Here is a 20,608-nt window from a genome sequence, read left to right as displayed (position 1 = left end):
AGAATCTGCGAACCCCACCTCCTTCAAGGTGAACTGAACCACCTTAACTGGGCTCTACAGGCCAATGGCTACTCCACCATGGACATCTGAAGAGCTGCAAGGCCAAGAGCAAGCCATGAGAGTAAAGACAAAGATCCACCCAGAGAAAAAGCGTTCTTACCATACTTCAAGGGAACCACTGAACACATAGGCAAACTGATGAAGAAGCACAACCTATAAACCATATACAGACCCACAAAGAAAATCCAACAAATGCTACGGTCAGCGAAAGACAACAGGGATCCTCTCACCTCTGCAGGAGTCTACTGTATACCATGCAGCTGTGGACAAGTCTACATAGAGACCACCAAACGCAGCATGGCCCAGACACAATGCAAAAAACATGAAAGGCACTGCAGACTAACTCAACCAGAGAAGTCAGCCATAGCAGAGCACTTGATGAACCAACCTGGAAACAGAATATTATTTGAGAACACAGAAATGCTGGACCACTCCAACAACTACCATGTCAGACTACACAGAGAAGCCCTTTAAATCCACAAGCAGGTGGACAATTTCAACACAAAAAAGGAAACCACACAACCTCTGAGGATGCCTGCCATAGTTGTGGGTGAAATTTCAGGAGAGAATGCTTCTGGAACATGGCCATACAGCAAATCACTATTATAAAGTTATATATTATACTAGCTTGGGTACCTGGCAATGCCTGGGTTATTTGAAAAGAGCATTGTTAGTTTTTGGATGTTAGGTAATATCAGTTTGTTCATGAGATTATTTCTTAGGAAAAAAAACTCATTTTACAGTGTTTTGTATAGATGCTTGTTAGATGTTGTTAGCTGAGTTTTTAAAATGACTGCTCTTTTATATTGGCTTCTTACCAGTAAATGTGCAATTCCTAGCACATGTTGCATTTGCGTCTCTGCTTTATCCTGCTCGCATCCTACTTTTAACTATTGGATTTTACAGTATTTTGTATAGATGTGTGTTTGATGTTGTTCCTGTAAATGCAGATGACCATTGGTCAGAGCATTAATAAATTGATTTATTGATTGATAACTCCTGAATGTCAAGTTTGCAAATTTGGCCATGTTGGGTCTGTGTGCCAAATTAGTTCCAGCTCCATTGTTGGTGCGGTTCAGAATGCTTTTAGATTGCAGGTGAACTATATATCCCAGTCCCCACAACTCCTATAAATCATGGTGAATTCTCCCCAAACCTCTCCAGTATGCTCAGTTGCTGATCAAGTGTTCTGTTTGCTGTGTGCTATAGGAAAAAGGTTAAGGGGAGAGGTAGTGGTTAGGATCATGCAAATAGAAAGAGAAAGGAACACTGGGGTTTGCTCCCTGTAACCTGCAATGTCCTGGGAGGGAGTGACTTGGCTCCACAGCATTGGGAACTATAGCCTTTTTGTGGAGGCTGTAGGCTGTCTGAGAGAGCGGACACCCTTGCCACATACACACATACAGATTTTCACTTTTATTATGCTGATAGATAGCTAGATAGATAGATTATTAATTATGAATTACCATAGTATATTAGTAACACAGATATAAATTAAAATTGGAAGACTTGTCAATTAAAAATTACTTAACAATGAGAAATTATGTAAATATAACTAACTATTATAAAGTTATATAATTGTTACTTCCATTGGGTCAAACACTCTGAATACTGAAAGGCCACAAAAGCATCTTATAATTAACTCAATTAATTTTTGCTTTCATTGAGACAGCTGGCCTAATTAATTCTCTGATGTCCCACTTTGTCAATTGTTTTTTAAAGGCACCAGTTTCTCTGTGTGACTCCACCCTGTTTGACTCCACTTGAACTGCCATGGCTCGACACTGAAATCAGGAGCTCGTTTTACAAGGTCCTTAGCTTTCTCTGCCAAAAACTTCTGGTGCCTCACCAAACTACAGCTCTCAGGATTCCATAATACTGAGGCATGCCAGTTAAAGCAGTATCAAACTACATTAATTCTACAATGTAGATCAGGCATGGGCAAACTTGGACCCTCCAGGTGTTTTGGACTTCAGCTTCCACAATTCCTAACAGCCAATTGTTAGGAATTGTGGAAGTTGAAGTCCAAAACACCTGAAGGGACCAAGTTTGCCCACGCCTGGTGTGGATGCACCCTATGCTTATAATGACTGGCTATTCTGGATAGAGCTGATGCGACTGGGAATCCGAATCTCATTTCCCGAGTCCTGTCAAAGCAGCTTTAAATTAATACAAGATATAACCTATTTTATTAAGCACTGCTTGTTACATTCAGCAGCATCTGCTTTGTGGGATTTTTCTTTCCGATTCTTAAAGCTTGGACCAAAGTTAGCAATTTTTGGTAAAACATCTTCCTGTTTAAACTAACTTGATATACACAAAGCAGAATTTTTATAAAGAAATCAGCCAGGAGAAAGGGGGCATCTCTGTTGGATATGTGTAGAAAGGATCAAATTATCATTAGGTGAGCATTTGATTCTTGCTCAAAAAGAGCAAGGTGCTTTTTGTTCTTTTATTATTGCACCGTCTGCGTGTTACATTTATAGCCCTGCTTTTAAGGTGGGTGAGATTTCCGTTCCAGCTGTAAAGTAGGTCACCGTCTCCTTCATTTCAGGCTGCAGGGGGAGAATTCAGACTGGTGTATTGCAGGCTTTAAGCCCGTATCCTGGAGCCAGACTTAAGCGATGCCCCCAACGCTTTGTAATTGATCTTTGACTCCCTGCAGCCATTGAAATTCTTCAGATTTAGTTTGACAAGGACATTAAGCAATTTGCACATTGCTGTACAAAGAACGTTAAGTTTTTCCCCAAGATAGAAAATCCATTTTTTTTAAAAAAAGACAAATTCTAAATTGGATCTCATTAGAAAAAGAACTTTTGAAAATAAAACCGCTGCTATACCATTCTGCCTTTATGCCAACTAAATCTAGAATATTGTACACAGTCCTTCTTATGAGAATTTTTTTAAAAAATGACATTGTAGAGATGGAAAAGTTGCAGAAAAGAGCAACCACAGGAATTAAGTGGACAGAATATTGTCCACTTAATCCACATGGGGAAGTGTTTTTCTATGCCATACAATTTGATGTGGGAAATACATAACAGAGTGTATAAAATGGTGCAAAATATGGAGACAGTAGGAAGCTGCATTTCCTGCTCAAGCATAGTGTTACCATATCCCATATAAGCTTCTCTGGTCCTCTTTCCAAGGGGGAAGAATCTCAGGGCAAGAGCACTGCCTTGAAAGGTATGTGTGCATTATGCTCATTTGATGAATGTTAGTTCCACATCCTAACATTCTCCTGGTCCCTAATTCAATTTCTGAACAATAGTTATATAGAACAATTATGATAAAATAAATCATAATTATATATCATGAATATTCAGTGATGCAACTTCACGCTTGACAACCCTATCTAGTTAATTCCTAGCTGTTCTTCCAAGTCTCAGGCTTCTGATTTCTTTACTCCGGTCTCCATTTGTGACTGGCTCAAGGCGCACAAAGATTGATGTTTTCATCGTCCACTGTAAAGTTACATAAACCATCTGATGAACCTACCACTGCCCTGGCCTTGAAGGAGAAGAGGAGGCAGTTATCCGATGGATTTAATTCCTTCGCTCACTTCCATTCCCTTTTTCCTTTTGTGTCATGTCTTAATTAGATTGCAAGTCCAAGGACAGGGAACTGCTTTGTTGCACTGTTATTGGTAAAGTACCATGTACAGGGAGGACACTATATAAATTAATAATAATAAATAACATTTTTCTTTTCTTAACATTAAACCATAATCCTGCTTCTGCATTTTCATGCAGATCTTCCTTTTAAGTAAGACTTTAAATTGACATGGTGAAAACTATTTGATAAGCTGTCGGAATTTAAGACACAATTGAAGACTCATCTCTTCCAGTAGGCCTACCCAGTCAATTTTAAGTTCTGAATTTTAATTTGTACTTTATCAATGGATTTTAACTTGTATTTTAACTCTGTGTATTTTGTTGAACGCCTTTTAATAGTGTTTTATCTCTTGTTTTAATGATGTTGAATTATGGAATCATAGAATAGTAGAGTTGGAAGAGACCTCATGGGCCATCCAGTCCAATCCCCTGCCAAGAAGCAGGAAATCGCATTCAGAGCACCCCCGACAGATGGCCATCCAGCCTCTGTTTAAAAGCTTCCAAAGAAGGAGCCTCCACCACAGTCTGGGGGAGAGAGTTCCACTGCCGAACAGCCCTCACAGTGAGGAAGTTGTTCCTGATGTTCAGGTGGAATCCCACCTCGAGCCACAGGGAGAAGCAAGTAATACATTTGTCATTATTATTGTAGGGTGTAACATGTCCCAGAAAAATAACTGAAGATTTCTCACATGCACAAAACTCAAATTCAAATTTGCAGTGGCAGAAGAGTGACGGGAGGCCGGAGGGAGCAGTGTTCTGGGAGATAAAAAATGCCATTAGCAATAGTAAAACTTGCAAATATTTATTTATATAATGTATATATATTTTCTTTCTCCCAATATGGGAATGACGGCTGCAATAGTATGCTTAGTCCTTGATGTGTTTAGCATTACATTTCTTTCTTTTCCCTGACCAAACAAGAGAGCTAGAAACTGAATAAGGACATAAGACTTTAGATGTCTAGCATGACCATCAGTTCTATGTTTCAATTAACTGGTCTTCTATCATTGGAAACTTGTGGCTGTTGGTGTGACCCACTGCAGAAAACTATAGTTGCTATCCACAAATAATCCATATCAATCAAGAAGATACTTCTACAGCAACTGAGTGCATTACGATGTCACAGTCACACTCAAAATATTATTTCGAGATGTACTTGGAAGTGAGGCATTTCATGTTTGCTACTTCTCACAAATCTGGTCAATCAAGAATCTTCCTTCTCTTGGAACCTGGAATTAAAACAACACAAAAATTAATTAGAAACATAATAACTCCTACCAATGACCCATAAATTCAGAGAAATTGAACCAGAGTCCCATAGGATCAATTTTATAGAACAATTTTACAAAGAAAACACCCCTGAGAACTCTTTGCATAAGAAAACCCTAGGAAATTTGTGGGACCACCACAAGTCAACAGGCAACTTGAAGGCACACATATAAAACACAATTATGATCAACCTCTTCCCACTTTCATGTAGATACTGTAAAACATGAAGGATATAATTTTTCCAGAATATGTGTTTTCCAAGAGCCTGACTGACGTTTACAGTGCATATTCCTTCCATATACAATTTGAGTGTCCCTTATTAGGAATTGTGGGAGTTGGAGTCCAAAACACCTGGAGGACTGAAGTTTAACCATGTTTGAATTAGAGCCATCTTAAAACAGTGCATCCAGTACTCAGGCTCTGTAAGTGGCTCAGAAGGATGGGAGGCCAATAGGAGGCCCAGAGTAGAAGCATTTACCTTCTAGCAGAGACAGCCTGCCAAGCCAACAGGCTAATACATTTTGTACTGCACAACAAAGAGAAATCACACCTGAACAACAACAATAAATGAACAAGCATCTGATGATTTCTTACTTGCAATGAATGCAGGTGTAGAATACTGTTTGCCCTTCGTCTGCAGATCTCATCTGCCGAGTATGGTATGTCATGCCCTCCTGCCCACACTGGGGACACTTCCTATCAATCTGAAAATAGGTAAAAGGAAATAGGATTGCATATGTTTTGCAAGAGACATATGAAATGATTAGCATTATAATTAGCGATTTCACCTCCCTATTCACTCACCAGTGGTCCTTTGACTGCTTTTCCTCCATCTACTTCCAAATTTGTGGAATCTGTCCTGTTGAAGGTGACTGATGTATCAATAATTCTCTTTTCAAATTCTGTGCAGACAGTAAACATGTTAAAGATGGGCTTAAAGCTAACCTCAAAAACTGTGGCATAGACACTGAGAACTGGGAAACCCTGGCCCTTGAGCGCTCTAACTGGAGGTCAGCTGTGACCAGCAGCGCAGTGGAATTCGAAGAGGCATGAATGCAGGGAGAAAGAGAGAAACATGCCAAGAGTTTCCCTGACCGGGACCGCCTTCCGTCTGGAAACCAATGCCCTCACTGCGGGAGAACATGCAGGTCAAAAATAGGACTCCACAGTCACCTACGTACCCACCGCCAAGACACTACACTTGGAGGGCCATCATACTCAGACAACGAGGGACTGCCTAAGTAAGTAAGTAACATATGTGCAGAGAAGAAGCATATGTACACTAATTAACCCACTTTTTATTGTTACTGTGTGCTAAATATTCCACCTCTAGTTATGGAATATTCTAATGGCAGAAAGCCCTCACCTTGCACATCAATGAAGAAGGAGCAACAGCGACAGGCCACCTTGTCCTGGAGACCTGGCAGCGGAAGGACTGTACCACATTCGGGGCAGAAATCAAGTTCTGACTCAAAGCAGGAACTACTCTGTTCCATAACGACCAAGGAGAAGAGAGACTGTAGGGGAAGGAAGGTGTACAGGTTGAGCATCCTTTAACTGTAATTCCAAAATATGTAATATTATCTAAATCCAAAGTTGTCCACATGGCTGACTGAGATAGTGATGACTTTTCCTTCTAATGGCTCAATTTACACACGTTGTTTCATGCACAAAAGTTCTTAAAAATATTGTGTATAAATGACTTTCAACTTTCGACTCTGGAGGCTGGTGCTCATCTCCATTTCTAAGCCGAAGAGCTGGCGTTGTCCATAGACACCTCCAAGGTCATGTGGCCGGTATGACTGCATGGCGTGCCATTACCTTCCCGCTGGAGCGGTACCTATTGACCTACTCACATTGGCATGTTTTTGAACTGTTAGGTTGGCAGGAGTTTTAGTAGTTATACACTATTTTAAGTCTTTATCAACCAATCCTTCTCCTCCCGTTGCCGCTTGGGCTCCTTTTCTCTCCCTTTGGCTTCTCCTTCCTCCTTTCCTTGGGCTGTAAACTGTAATTTTTTATGATTTATAACAGTCTTTTGGAGTTTATTAAAAAACCGCAGAACAGCAAATCCGTGAAAAGTGAACCGCAAAGTAGTGAGGGAACACTATATTTTATTTTGTTTTATTGTAATTATTTGGGCTTGGCCCCGTGTTAGCCACCCTGTGTCCCTTCGAGGAGATGGAGGCGGGATATAAAAATAAAGTTGTTGTTATTACAGTAGAGTCTCACTTATCCAACACTCGCTTATCCAACGTTCTGGATTATCCAACGCATTTTTGTAGTCAGTGAAATCATAACCTAATTTAATGTTTAATAGGCTTTTCCTTAATCTCTCCTTATTATCCAACATATTCGCTTATCCAACATTCTGCCGGCCCGTTTACGTTGGATAAGCGAGACTCTACTGTATTACTTTAACCACCCTGGTTCATTGTTATGGGATCCTGGGAGCTTTATCTTTGCGAGGTCTTTGGCAGATATTGTGGGATTTTCTGCCTTGATATTCTGGGTTATATGGCTGTTTGGATGGGCCCTTAGACAACAGAGGAAAGCAAGTGCACCCAAATGGAATAAACAAGGAAATTATAGTTGGGTTTCTACATCTGCAGGTTTTAGTTTGAGGATTTGGCTAGTCAGTGATCTAATCCAAATGTTCTCCCTAGGGCTGCATCAACACAATATAATTTGACACCACTTTACCAGCCATGGCTCAGTGCTATGGAATCCTGGGAGCTGTAGTTTTACAGGGCCTTGAGCCTTCTTGCCAAATAGTGCTGCTGCCTCACCAAACTACATTTCCTAAGATTCTATAGTTAAGGTGCAAAACAGCATTCATTCTACAGTGTAGAGCAGGCCTGAGCCAACTTTGTCCCTCCAGGTGTTTTGGACTCCAAACTTGGGCCCTCCAGGTGTTTTGGACTCCAACTCCCAGCATTCCTCACAGCCTCAGGCCCTTTCCTTTTCCCCCTCAGCCGCGGCTGAGGGGGAAAAGGAAGGGGCCTGAGGCTGTGAGGAATGCTGGGAGTTGGAGTCCAAAACACCTGGAGGGCCCAAGTTTGCCCAGGCCTGCCTTAAGTAAGCCCTGAGCCTAAACGAACGAACCGCCTGGTTCTTACCGACTCTAATCCAGGTCCTCCATGTGGGTTCACAGGCCGAACTCACTTCCTTTCCCGGAGAGACAAGCTCGGAGGGAGCTTGAGATAGAGCGTCTCCAATCTATGACAACTTCCGCTTGGTTACAAAGCCGAGGTACCGTGAGTGGACGTATTCCGCCCCTTTGAACACACTCAATATGTACCTTCTTTCTATCTGTCTTGATTCTCCTTTCTTCAAACCATTGGACACAAATGCGCTTTTTATTGGGTTGCTGTGAGTTTTCCGGGCTGTAGGGCCATGTTCCAGAAGCACTCTCTCCTGACGTTTCGCCTGCTTCTATGGCAGGCACCCTCAGAGGTTGTGAGATACAGAAGAGTCTCACTTATCCAAGCTAAACGGGCCGGCAGAAGCTTGGATAAGCGAATATCCTATTCGCTTGGATAAGCGAAGCCTATTAAACATCAAATTAGGTTATGATTTCACAAATTAAGCACCAAAACATCATGTTTTACAACAAATTTGGCAGGAAAAGCAGTTCAATATGCAGTAATCTTACGTTGTAATTACTGTATTTACGAATTTAGCACCAAAATATCACGCTATATTGAAAACATTGACTACAAAAATGGCTTGGATAATCCAGAGGCTTGGATAAGCGAGACTCTACTGTATGTTGGAAACTAGTCAAGTGGGATTTATATATCTGTGGAAGGTCTAGAGTGGGAGAAAGAACTCTTTGTCTGTTGGAGGCAAATGTGAATACTGCAATTGGCCACCTTGATTAGCACTGAATGGCCTTGCAGCTTCAAAGCCTGGCTGCTTCCTGCCTGGGGGAAATCCTTTGTAGGGAAGTGTTAGCTGGCCCTGATTGTTTCCTGTCTGTCTGGAATTCTCCAGTTTTCTGAGTGCTGTTATTTATTTACTGTCCTGGTTTTAGGGCTTTTTAATACTGGTTCATTTTCATGGTTTCTTCCTTTCTGTTGAAATTGTCGACATGCTTGTGGATTTCAGTGGCTTCTCTGCGTAGTCTGACATGATGGTTGTAATTCTCCATATCGACATATTCGGCCATCCATAGCTTTAAAATATTCCCCCCTCCGGCCTAAAACAAAACAAAAAATCCAAAAAGCAAGCCTTGTTTTTGCCATTTTAAGCAACAGACAACATTTCACCATGGCATTGTATATATAACACTATGTAACAAAATTCAGGAAAAAAAATATGTTCCTGGTTTGCAAGTGTTATTTCCCCGTTTAATTGTGTGGTACGTACTTTGAAAATAGTTGTTCTATTCAAGAAACTTCGTTTTTGTGGCTGCCATAAACTATGTTGAATTGTTTGAGACTCAGTGAGATGTTCAGTGAAAGACTATAGCGAAATGTGCTGTAGGATTTTCTTGAAGTTTAATAAAGTTTTTTTCATGTTTTTATGATAGAATCAATTAGGAGATGACATTTATAACCCAGGAACAAAAAATGTGTTTTTTGGGGCCATATAACCCAGAATATCAAGGCAGAAAATCCCACAATATCTGCTTTGAACTGGGTTATCTGAGTCCACACTGCCATATTTCCCAGTTCAAAGCAGATATTGTGGGATTTTATTCAGCTGTGTGGAAGGGGCCATAATGTAATGGGATTTGAGCATCCATGGATTTTGGTATCCAAATCTAAGTGGATACCAAGAGTCTACTGTACCCTCAACAGGTGTAGAGAGGCATTCAGTCACACTCTTTGTGGAACTAAACTGGATCTACTTTGTCTCAGGCCCCTTCCACACAGCTGTATAAAATCCCAGATTATCTGCTCTGAACTAAATTATATTGCAGTGTAGATTAAGATAACCCAGTCCAAAGCAGTTATTGTGGATTGTCTTTCTTTCTGTATCTCTGGTTGGATCTACACTGCCCTATATCCCAGGATTTGATCTCCGATTATCTTTGTATCCCAGATTATCTGGCGATAGAGACTCATATAATCCAGTTCAAAGCAAATAATATGAGATCAGATCCTGGAATATAGGGCAGTGTAGATCCAGCCTCACGCCCCTTCTGCACTGCCATATAATCCAGATAATCAAAGCAGATCATTCACACTATCTGCTTTGAGCCGGATTATATGACTACACTGTCATCCAATCCAGTTCAAAGCAGATAATCTGGATTTTATATGGCTGTGTAGAAAAAGCCTTACTCTCCTTGGGAACTTTGTTATAGCAGGGCTTCTTAAACTTTTCCACTCAGGAGAGCCCTTTTAGCCCAAGAAATTTTTGTGATCCGAGATACATAGGTATATAAAACAGGTATAAATATCAAACTTTTACTAATATTAAATCAGCATTTTCACGACTTACTAAACAGTCTGGGCTTCCTTTGTATGAAGTATGAAGCCTTTGGTCCAATTTTGGAAGAAAGTTGTAATACACTGAGGAATACACACAAAAGCAAAAAAAACCCGAAAGCAATATTGAAGTTTTGGAGGGAAGATTTCAAAGATGTAATGCAGAAATGTGTGTTTTACTAATATTGTTATTGACTGAATCGGGCATTGAATTATTTATTGCCATAGTTTATAAACCGCCCTGAGTCCCCCTTTGGGGATGAGAAACGGTTTAAGTACAGTAAGTAAATAATACATAAGTACAGCTGAAGCATCTTCTGCAGAGTCCATGTAAACACTGCACAACAGAGCTGTGTAAATGTCTAAAACAGCCACAAGGTGGCATTCAGAAAGACTTTTACTGTTGCCAAATTTTAGCTCAGTGGGCCCCATTTGGGGTTGGGACCAATAGTTTAAGAACTAGTGTGTTACAGGAGAAGATATGTGTTTTATTAATAAACCATTCGGGTCACTGCATTCTTAAACCCAGCTACCATTCCATTCCTGTCTATCACTTTGCTTCTCATCCCTTTCCATCTCTCTTGGCAGATTGCTACAAGTGAACATTGTGGTCGGTCCTATTCCCTAATAAGTGTATTCAGGACTGCAGAGTCAAGTTTTTGGCAATTATTTGAATAATGCCACAAGGCGGCACCAACCCAGGCAGAAAAAGCTGTGGTTTTTTAGTATACTGTTCTCCTCAAAGCTAGTGTCATCTAAACAAATTCAGTATGTTCCATTGGATCTTATAAGTTAAGAAGGCTCAGCCCTGGTTAGTACTTGGGTGGGAGACCACCAACAAATACTAGGTGTTTTAGTCTCTATTTCAGAGGAAGGAACTAGCAAAACTATCTTTAGTATTCCTTTCCCAAGAAAGCCCTATAAAATTAATGAGATCAACTTAAGTGGAGAGACATGATGAAGGCACATAGAAGCATGGACCAGGCCAGGGCTTCTTAAACTTTTCCCACTTGAAAACCCTTTTCACTTGAAAATGTTTTACATGACCCCTGATATATAGGTGAATAAAACAGATATAGAAAGCAAACGTTTACGAATAAAGTTTAAATAAATTTATTATAAAACAATTCTTTAGTTTACATTTAATGTTACCATTTATTTAAGATGAAAGCAAACTTGCATACTAATGAGATTGATACATTTTTTATATGAAGAATTAAATCTTGGGTGAATATTTGATACTTCAGGACATAGAGCATTTTCAACATTTTTCATGCCTTGCTGGCAATGTATGCTTTGTTTGTAGTCTCAAATTGCTAAATATACTGTGTTGGCTCTCCATTTTTTCTCTTGAATTTGGTTGCAAAGTGGAGCCATATACCCGAAATGGAACCACATTCACCTCACTCTTGTTTTCATCATCTTTTCTTCTCCCAAAAAATAAATAAGTGGTGTCCTCCCTTCTTTCCCTGCACAGGTTGCAGGCAAATTATTCATAGAATCATAGAATCATAGAATAGTAGAGTTGGAAGAGACCACATGGGCCATCTAGTCCAACCCCCTGCTAAGAAGCAGGAAATTGCATTCAAAGCACCCCTGACAGATGGCCATCCAGCCTCTGCTTAAAAGCCTCCAAGGAAGGAGCCTCCACCACGGCCCCAGGGAGAGAGTTCCACTGTCGAACAGCTCTCACAGTGAGGAAGTTCTTCCTGATGTTCAGGTGGAATCTCCTTTCCTGTAGTTTGAAGCCATTGTTCCGTGTCCTAGTCTGCAGGGCAGCAGAAAACCTCAATTCTTGAGGTTTTAATAGCAAGTGACTAAGAGTTTTTCAAAAAATTTCAATTGAGCATGGTTTATGAACCCAACTTAGGTTTTTAGAATCAACATTTGAAGAAAAATGTTTCTAAAACTGAAAAAAATAGTCATCAAGCAAAACTAGCATTTGTAAGGCTTGCTAACGAAGGCAGGTTGATTCCCCTTTTCTGTGAAGTACAGACACAATTACGCCCCCCCCCCCCACCAACACCCACATTCTTAGAAGGACCTCAAATGGGGTCACAATTCAAAGTTTAAAAACTTTGGATTAGACCGCAGAAACCTGAGCAAGAAAGGTGCATTCCACCTGAGACACACTGTCATTTCTTCCACTTGACTGGGCTGAAACCAGCTGCTTCTCTGTGGTCTGAATTTTTTCTCTCTTCTTCCTATTTGTGAATAACAGCAGCTGAAGTCTCTCTGGGATCTTGATAGATCAGGCATGAGCAAAACACCTGGAGGGCCCAAATTTGCCCATGCCTGTAATAGATGCTTAGAGGTGGAGGACAAAGAACTGCATCCACAGAGCCAATTTTCCAGCTGTTAGGATTTCTGGGGGTTGAAGACCAAAACATCTGGGGACCTACAGGTTGAGAACCACTGATCTATCGGATAGAACTTCTCAATCAGAATTACACAATTTCTTTATTTGTAAAATGTCTTTACAATACAAAATAGAGTTTAACAGAAATTCAATCATAGAATAAGTAGAGTTACAAACATAATGTTGACAGGCAGCCTTATGTATCCATGTAATATGCATATATGGATCTAACTATCCATGGCTTGAAAATACATTTAGAAAAAGAAGCAAACTTTGATTTTGCAATTTTTATATAAGGGACACCATTTTATGTTTTTATTTAGTAGGACTTAAGCATCCACAAATGTTGATATTGATAAGTGATCCTGGAAATTAGCCCCAGTAAGTTTCAAGCAACATTTTAGTTACTGTAATTTTGTTTTGGGCCCATATGAAGTTGGCACTTTGTGAATTGATGGCAACTAGTTTTATCTACAGTTGTTTTTAAAATTACATTATTTTGATTTTATGCTATATGTGCTGACAGGGGTTGTTGTTATAATGTTATGTGACTTGTTTTATACTTTTGTACCATTTTTACCTGCTGTGTGTTCTATGTGCACCCTGGAGTGTCTTTGTAAGCCACCTGAGTCCCTTTGTGGAGATGGTATTTATTTATTTATTTATTTATTTATTACATGCATTTATACCCCGCCCTTCTCCCCGAGGGGACTCAGAGCGGCTTACATTCTGCCACGAGGGCCAGCAACAAATATACTATAAAACAAAACAGCGGGAGCGGGATATAAATAAAGTTTTTTAAAGGTTTAGATAAGATTGAAAGAGCATTTTGGGCCGTTTTGGAGGCATTACTATAGGATTATTTTTATGGTTTTGTGGCATTCTTTTCATCATACTAAATGTATTCCCCAACAAAAAAGAGTAATGAGTAATATTTTCCATTTATTATTGCAATTAATAAATTTCAAAACACTTCGAAAGGTAATGAAAACACTTCACTTGTTAACAAAAACTTCCAAAAAGCTTTGTTTTTGCAGATTGTACAACATGCATATTTTAGCTCATCTGAAATAATTAATGATCAGTTCAAAACTTTTCTATTGCAGAGGTGGCTGTGTGAGCAGCACTTGACACTTAATATTTGACCGTCATATGATTTCTTTTTCATCCCACAGGGATAGGAAGCAGATACGAAGCAGCCATAAACACGGAATAGCACCTTTTCTTCTGTGGGGAAGAGTGGAGACTTCATTGAAGCAGATTGCATCTGATGAAACTCAGTCTATGAAAGCTTGTGCTACAAACATTTTTCAGCTAGTATCAAAGGTGCTACAACATCCCTTTGCATACGGATACAGACTAGCACAGCTTTGAATAATCCATCAGATCTCTCTCTCTCTCTCTCTCTCTCTCTCTCTCGCTCTCGCTCTCGCTCTCGCTCTCGCTCTCGCTCTCGCTCTCGCTCTCGCTCTCTTTGATCATCTAGTTAACTTAACTATTCCCAACCTCACCAAGTCCTTTACCCTCACCTTTTGGCCAAAAGTGAAATCAGAAATGATGTTATGTCACTACCAGTTTTGGTGAGTTAGAGTCACAGAGTTGGAGGACACCACAAGGGCCATCAAGTCCAGCCCTGTTCTGCCATACAGGAACACACAATCAAAGCACTCCTAACAGATGGCCTCTGCATACAGAGAAGGAAACTTGGTTGCATTCCTAGGCAGCTCTTACCATCATGAAATTATTCCTGATGTTTAGGTGGAACCTCTTTTCCTGCAGTTTTAATCCATTACTCCACGTCCTAGTCTCTAGAGCAGCAGAAAACAAGTTTGCCCTCTCCTCAAAGTGACATATTTTCAAATATTTAAATAGGGCTGCCATGTCTTCTCTCAGGCCCCTTCTACACTGCCATATAATCCAGACCATTAGATATTCCACATGATCTGCTTTGAACTGGATTATAAACTGCCATATAATCTTGTTCAAAGCAGATAATCTGAATTTTATATGGCAGTGTTGAAGGGGCCTTGGTCTCCTTTGCTCCAGGCTAAACATTCCCAGCTTTCTGACCCCCCTCCTCATAGGGCATGACTTCCAAACTTTTGATCATTTTGGTCACCCTTCTCTGGACACTTTCCAACTTGTCAATATCCTTCTTGAATTGTGGTGCCCAGGAATGGAAATAGTATTCCAGGTGAGATCTAACCAAAGTGATTACTTTGGAACAATTACTTGCTTGGACCTGACACTTTACTCCTATTGATGCAGCTTAGAATTGTCTTGCCTTTTTAAGCTGCCGCATCACACTGTTGACTCATGTTCAGCTTGTGGTCTACCAAGATTCTGAAATTCCTTTCACATGTATTACAGTCAAGCCAGGTATCACACTGGGACCCAATGAGGCAGCAGTGGATACAAATGACCCCACCCTATTTCCCCATCCTTGCCCTAGACTAAAATATGTTAGGAGTTTGCTGTCACTTATATGGGTTCTCTCTGAGTTTCTCTAACACTCCCAACTGTTAGGAACTGAATCAGATTGACTTCAAATGCAGAAAAGAATAAAACCCCAATATTAACACACCATCGCTGACAATGAATGTCCTACAGGAATCCACAGCTTTGCAAATGCCGACAGTGAAGAGGCAGCCGTCTTCATCTGTTTCCATGAGGCACTCTTTGCAGATCAAACTTTCTAGAATAGGAAACAGTGTGACTGAGACTGGCAAGTCTAGTATTCTGGGAGTTGTCTCTCCAAAGTAACTTTTTCCAAGCTTCGAAAAGCTGTATAAATATAATCAATGAATTTTTCCAAAGGAAGCAAAAGCCAAAATATTTCAATTTTTAAATGTACTGTACATTACAGTATATTGATTTAATTAAATATAATTGACGTAAAATTGCACAACATCCATAAGATTTGGAGAAGCAACAAAAAGAGTTCTTGCAAAGTTTTAAGTAAAATAGGTCCTGCTAATTTGATGTCTGCTACAACTGTACTAATGAGATCTAGATTAGTTTGAATTTGTGACTGCTTGCACTTTCACCTTATCTGTCAACTTATGGCAGCTCCATAGATTTCACAGTGTTTTCTTAGGCAAGGAATACTCAGAGGTGTTTTTGCGATTTCCTTCCTCTAAAATAGATCCCGCAACACCTGCTATCATTGGTGGTCTCCCATTCCTATACTAACTAGGCGTGACCCGCTTAGCTTCCAAGATCAGGTGGGATTGATGCTTTCAGTAATTAATACTAATTACTTTTTCTCTACACCACTTTATAAAGTTTTTGTGAGTGTTCAGTGAAATCTAATCACTCCTCACTGGGAGGAAAGCAAGATAGAAATAGGACAAATAACTTATTACCATTCTAACAAAATGGGAGGTGACCTTGCAAATCACACACCTCATCATTTAATGCTGTGTTTATAGGTAGATGATGGAAAAGTTACTTTTTGGGTGTTGGAGTGAGGCCCCATCTACATTACCATATAATCGGGTTTCTGAATCTAGATTATCTGCTTTGAATTGGATTATATGTTAGTGTAGACTCCTATAATCCTGTTCAAAGCAGATAATCTGGATTCAGAAACTGGATTGTATGGCAGTGTAGATCCCTTTTGGGTGGCCCTTGAGGTCTATTCCAACTATGATTCCAACTATGATTCTATGTTCAGTCCAGCTTCCAGATGGACTGAACAATCTGGGGAAAGAAGTACCGGTAATCACCAATATAGCAAGCAAGAAATAAGTCGTAATTATAACTTACCTACCACAAATCCCAAGCAAAGTGAAGCCAAAGCAGCAAAAAGGAGAGCCTGGGCCATGTGGAATTATTCACTCTGCTTCTATATATGCGCACCCTGGCTTTGCTTCATCAAAGTACACCCTTCACTCTCTGAAGCATATCTTGCTCGCTACATTAATTTAGCATTGATGGCTGCTGGAGGGAAGTGAGTTGCTCTGATCTAATCATTGCAAGAGGCTGCATTGTAAGGCTTTAGCTAGGGCAATGTCCCCTTCACTAAATTATCAATTTCCATTTTAAGAACAAAAGGAAGATTAAGCAAATAAATACCACTTGTGGTTTATTGTGTTGGGTAAGGTAAGGACCTGAAAGCTCATGGACAGACTTCAGGAAAGACTATCTGCAAAGTATGAGGAACAGTCCAACAAGATAAGGCATGATGGCCACTGCAGGGTCTAAACCAGTTAAATCACTTATTTCTAAAACTGGGTAACAGAGAGCCAACTCCTCAGGACCCTGGAGAGCACTACCTAGCAAGTGCAATACATACCTCCACCTTCGTAACTCCTCAACAGATGGCTTGTACTGTCAGGTACTGGCTTGTTCAGTAGAATCTCCTCTACAGTTCCATTTGGTGGGAAGCCTTAGCATTCAACGGTTGCATTGTTAAAGTGCGAAGTATGGAACCCTGCGCAGACGGTCATTCAGTCATTGAATTCTTGACAGCAGAAGGTGTCACCCCAAAGGAGATTAATCAGAGAATGCAAGCTGTTTATGGTGATTGTGCTGATGTGCATACTGTGTGTCATTGGGCGAGTAAGTTTAAAGATGTTGAGGTGGGAACATCTGACTTGCGTGACAAACAAAGAGTTGGACATCCTGTGACAGCAACCACCAAGTTTCATAAGCAAAAGGTTGACAGATTGATTCAGGTCAACTGTTGTCTCACTCAGAGAAAAATTTCAAGCATAAGCGACATTTCTCAAGAACGTGTGGGTCATATTATTGCTTTGCTTGGCTATTGGAAGATCTGTGCACAATGGGTCCTGTGAGACGCTGGTTGCGGAAACAGTGTCGACTTCTTCCATTACGGCTTGAGAAAACTTGTTCATCGTTGGCAGAAATGTATCGAATTGTCTGGTGATTATGTGAAAAAGCGAATAGTGGTAGTTAAAGAGCACATTCTAAGGATTATTTCTGCATTTGATTTATTAAAATATTCCCATCCAAACCCAAGTAATGAAGGTGGAGGCATTACTTTTCATTCAACACTCGTAGATGCTCTAGCAAGGAAATACTAGCAAGAAATGATTAGGTTTCTCAGCTCATAATAATAATTGAACAGTTCTCAGGACAGGAGTAAGTCGCTTGACTTTCTCCTGTCACTCAGCTCCCCCTGGGGCTGGAATCGAGCATACTCTCATGAAGCCGGAAACTGGAAAATGTTAAATTGCCTCTGTGTCTGTCTATATGTTGTATGTCTAATGGCATTGAATGTTTGCCATATATATGTGCATTGTAATCTGCCCCGAATCCCCTTCGGGGTGAGAAGGGCGGAATATAAATACTGCAAATAAATAAATAGACATATGGAGCCCCCGGTAGCGCAGCGGATTAAACCTCTGAGCTGCTGAACTTGCTGACTGAAAGGTCACCAGTTTGAATCTGGGATCACGGTGAGCTCCCACTGTTAGCCCCAGCTTCTGTCAACCTAGTAGTTTGAAAACATGCAAATGTGGTAAAGCAATAGGTACCGCTCTAGCAGGAAGGTAACAGAACTTCATGTGGTCATGACCTACTGTAGGAGGTGTCTATGGACAATGCTGGCTCTTCAGCTTAGAAATGGAGATAAGCACCAACCCCCAGAGTCGGACACGACTAGACTTAATGTCAGGAGAATAACTTTACTTTTACCTAAGTGACTTGATGTCAATCTGGTGTCTTGGATGTCAGACCCCACAAGCCCTAGTCAGCATAGTCAGTAGGATTTTGGAAGTTGTAATCCAAAATATTTGGAGGACACCGGATTGTTCATCTTTGTCTTAAGAGAAAGACTTTGCTGTAAACAGACAAAACAGAAGTCAGGTATTACTTCAAATAAACAGCCATGATCCAGCTAGCTACATTGGTATATTCAGCTTTTGACTTTTCTGCCATTATTATTTCACATTGTTTTTCATGTGCTACAATCCTATTTTTATCATTTTTTAAATGCTACATTAGATACCCCATGAGTCTTTGGCCTGAATGGGAAGATACAAATTAGAAGTGGGAATACTGGGGTCTTCCAGATGTTGCTGGGTTGACATATAATACAAATTAAAGATGTAACTGTATGCTGATCTTTTTAGTGAGCTTGATCAATTCCACCTTGACAGTAGCTGACATCTCCCCATGACCTTTGTTGCTTGCTGAGATCTGTCATTTGTGCTATGTTAGAAATGCTGTAAATGCAATATTAAGTGTGCAAGGCCAAGAAGATCTTAAGCCAGTGCCAGACCCTGAGAAGCATCTTCTTAAACAACAAACAAGCAGTAGATAAATTATGTGCTGGTCATATATACTTCAGGTAAAGGATTGCCATATATGCCTTATGATTAAATATTGCTCATGAGTACTTTTTCGCTGTTGTGGTAACTGAGGTTCTATAAAATACTGATGCTTATAATAAACTTTATCAATCTTAACTGATGCTGTCAGTTTGTTGTCTGTTTGTCTTTCTGCTCAGTTTCAAGGGTTATCCCAGATCCATGTTTTACTTGGAAAAGACAGTAGGTCTGATTATTTCATTCCTGGGTTGCCATGAGTTTTCTGGCCTGTATGGCCATGTTCCAGAAGCATTCTCTCCTGATGTTTTGCCCACATCTATGGCAGGCATCCTCAGAGGTTGTGAGGTCTGTTGGGATTTATATCTGTTGAATGTCCAGTGTGGAAGAAAGAACCCTTGTCTGCTTGAGGCAAGTGTGAATGTTGCAGTTAGCCAGCTTGATTAACATTGAATAGCCTTGCAGCTTCAAAGCCTGGCTGCTTCCTGCCTGAGGGAATCCTTTGTTGGGAGGTGTTAGCTGACCCTGATTGTTTCCTGTCTAGTTTCCAACAGACCTCACAACCTCTGAAGATGCCTACCATAGATGTGGGGAAAACGTCAGGAGAGAATGCTTCTGGAACATGGCCATATAGCCTGGAAAACTCATAGCAACCCAGTGATTCCGGCCATGAAAGCCTTCAACAAGATATTTTATTCTTACTCAACAGTTGGACTATAACTTTGAGTGTTTATCACCTTTTGCTGTACTGATTAGGGATGCTGGGACCAAAAGTCCAATATCTGAAAGGCTACATGATCCCCACCAATGGTATAGATCCTCAGGAAGAAACAATACCCAAAACTTGCTAAACTGTATAATATATCAAGTTTTTAAAAGTTGTAGCAGTTCCAAAAAAAGTTCTCATAAAGGTGAAGCAGCTACACCCATGATTAATTGGAAAGATGCAAATTTGCTATTAAAAGTCCATTAAGTCTGGTTGCATTAAGTACACTATAAAACATTTTGTCTAGAGCAACCACTGAAAATTGCTGAGATCGAATGATACCATATACATTTACAATAGTTGTTATTAATAGGACGCATGGCTAAGAACAAGGGGGAAATAAAGCATGCCCCTAACCCCAGCCCATGTGGAGAGCTGAATATTGATTCTTCATATATGCTTTGCACATTAAAAAAGCATGTTAACAAGGTATATCCATGGAGAAACATTAAATCCAGGAACATTAATTAATAATGGCAATGCAGAGAAAATTTTCCTTGGCAAAAATCAAAGCCCTGTTCAATACATGATCAGTGGGACTAGAAATATAAGAGGCATGGAGAAAATGGACAAAGAGATGGCTCTATATCTCTGCCTGTATCAGGAACTTCAAAATCTGAAAAAAGCCCTGAGTTTTAAGTTATGGTTATTTATATTCATGAGAAATTCACTAGGACAGAACATAAATTGTATGGTTATTTTTAGAAATCTCTGTAGATAGAGGTCAACTCATCCTGATCCTGAGACTTTTAGTTAATTTGGAAGATCCCATCATTTATAGTCAACCAGAAAAGAAAGTTGGGAAGAAT

General features: G+C 40.1%; 1 protein-coding gene and 2 long non-coding RNA genes across 4 annotated transcripts; 1 reads left to right on the top strand and 2 right to left on the bottom strand.

The window, feature by feature from the left end:
* Positions 1-4,460: 4,460 nt before the first annotated feature.
* Positions 4,461-8,195, bottom strand: polr1h (RNA polymerase I subunit H). The gene is made up of 5 exons (XM_003217934.4): positions 8,063-8,195; positions 6,310-6,460; positions 5,748-5,845; positions 5,538-5,647; positions 4,461-4,903 (listed from the first exon to the last, which is right to left on the bottom strand). The coding sequence occupies exons 2-5, from the start codon at positions 6,437-6,439 to the stop codon at positions 4,879-4,881; spliced, it is 363 nt and encodes a 120-aa protein (XP_003217982.1). The 5' UTR covers positions 6,440-6,460; positions 8,063-8,195; the 3' UTR covers positions 4,461-4,878.
* On the top strand, positions 8,062-19,174 carry LOC134295958 (uncharacterized). Its single transcript, XR_010002488.1, has 2 exons — positions 8,062-8,195; positions 13,916-19,174. It is a non-coding gene; the product is annotated as an uncharacterized LOC134295958 (long non-coding RNA).
* On the bottom strand, positions 11,479-16,656 carry LOC134295957 (uncharacterized). 2 transcript variants are annotated; one of them, XR_010002487.1, is made up of 3 exons: positions 16,509-16,656; positions 15,325-15,435; positions 11,479-13,967 (listed from the first exon to the last, which is right to left on the bottom strand). It is a non-coding gene; the product is annotated as an uncharacterized LOC134295957 (long non-coding RNA). The 2 variants fall into 2 exon arrangements; XR_010002486.1 differs by lacking the exon at positions 16,509-16,656 and having other exon boundaries at positions 15,325-15,628.
* Positions 19,175-20,608: the final 1,434 nt, after the last annotated feature.

The sequence above is a fragment of the Anolis carolinensis genome, chromosome 2 (genome assembly GCF_035594765.1).
Source record: "Anolis carolinensis isolate JA03-04 chromosome 2, rAnoCar3.1.pri, whole genome shotgun sequence".
NCBI lineage: Eukaryota > Metazoa > Chordata > Lepidosauria > Squamata > Dactyloidae > Anolis > Anolis carolinensis.
The sequence above is the reverse complement of the archived record's forward strand: the minus strand, read 5'-3'. Positions and strand labels throughout refer to the sequence as shown.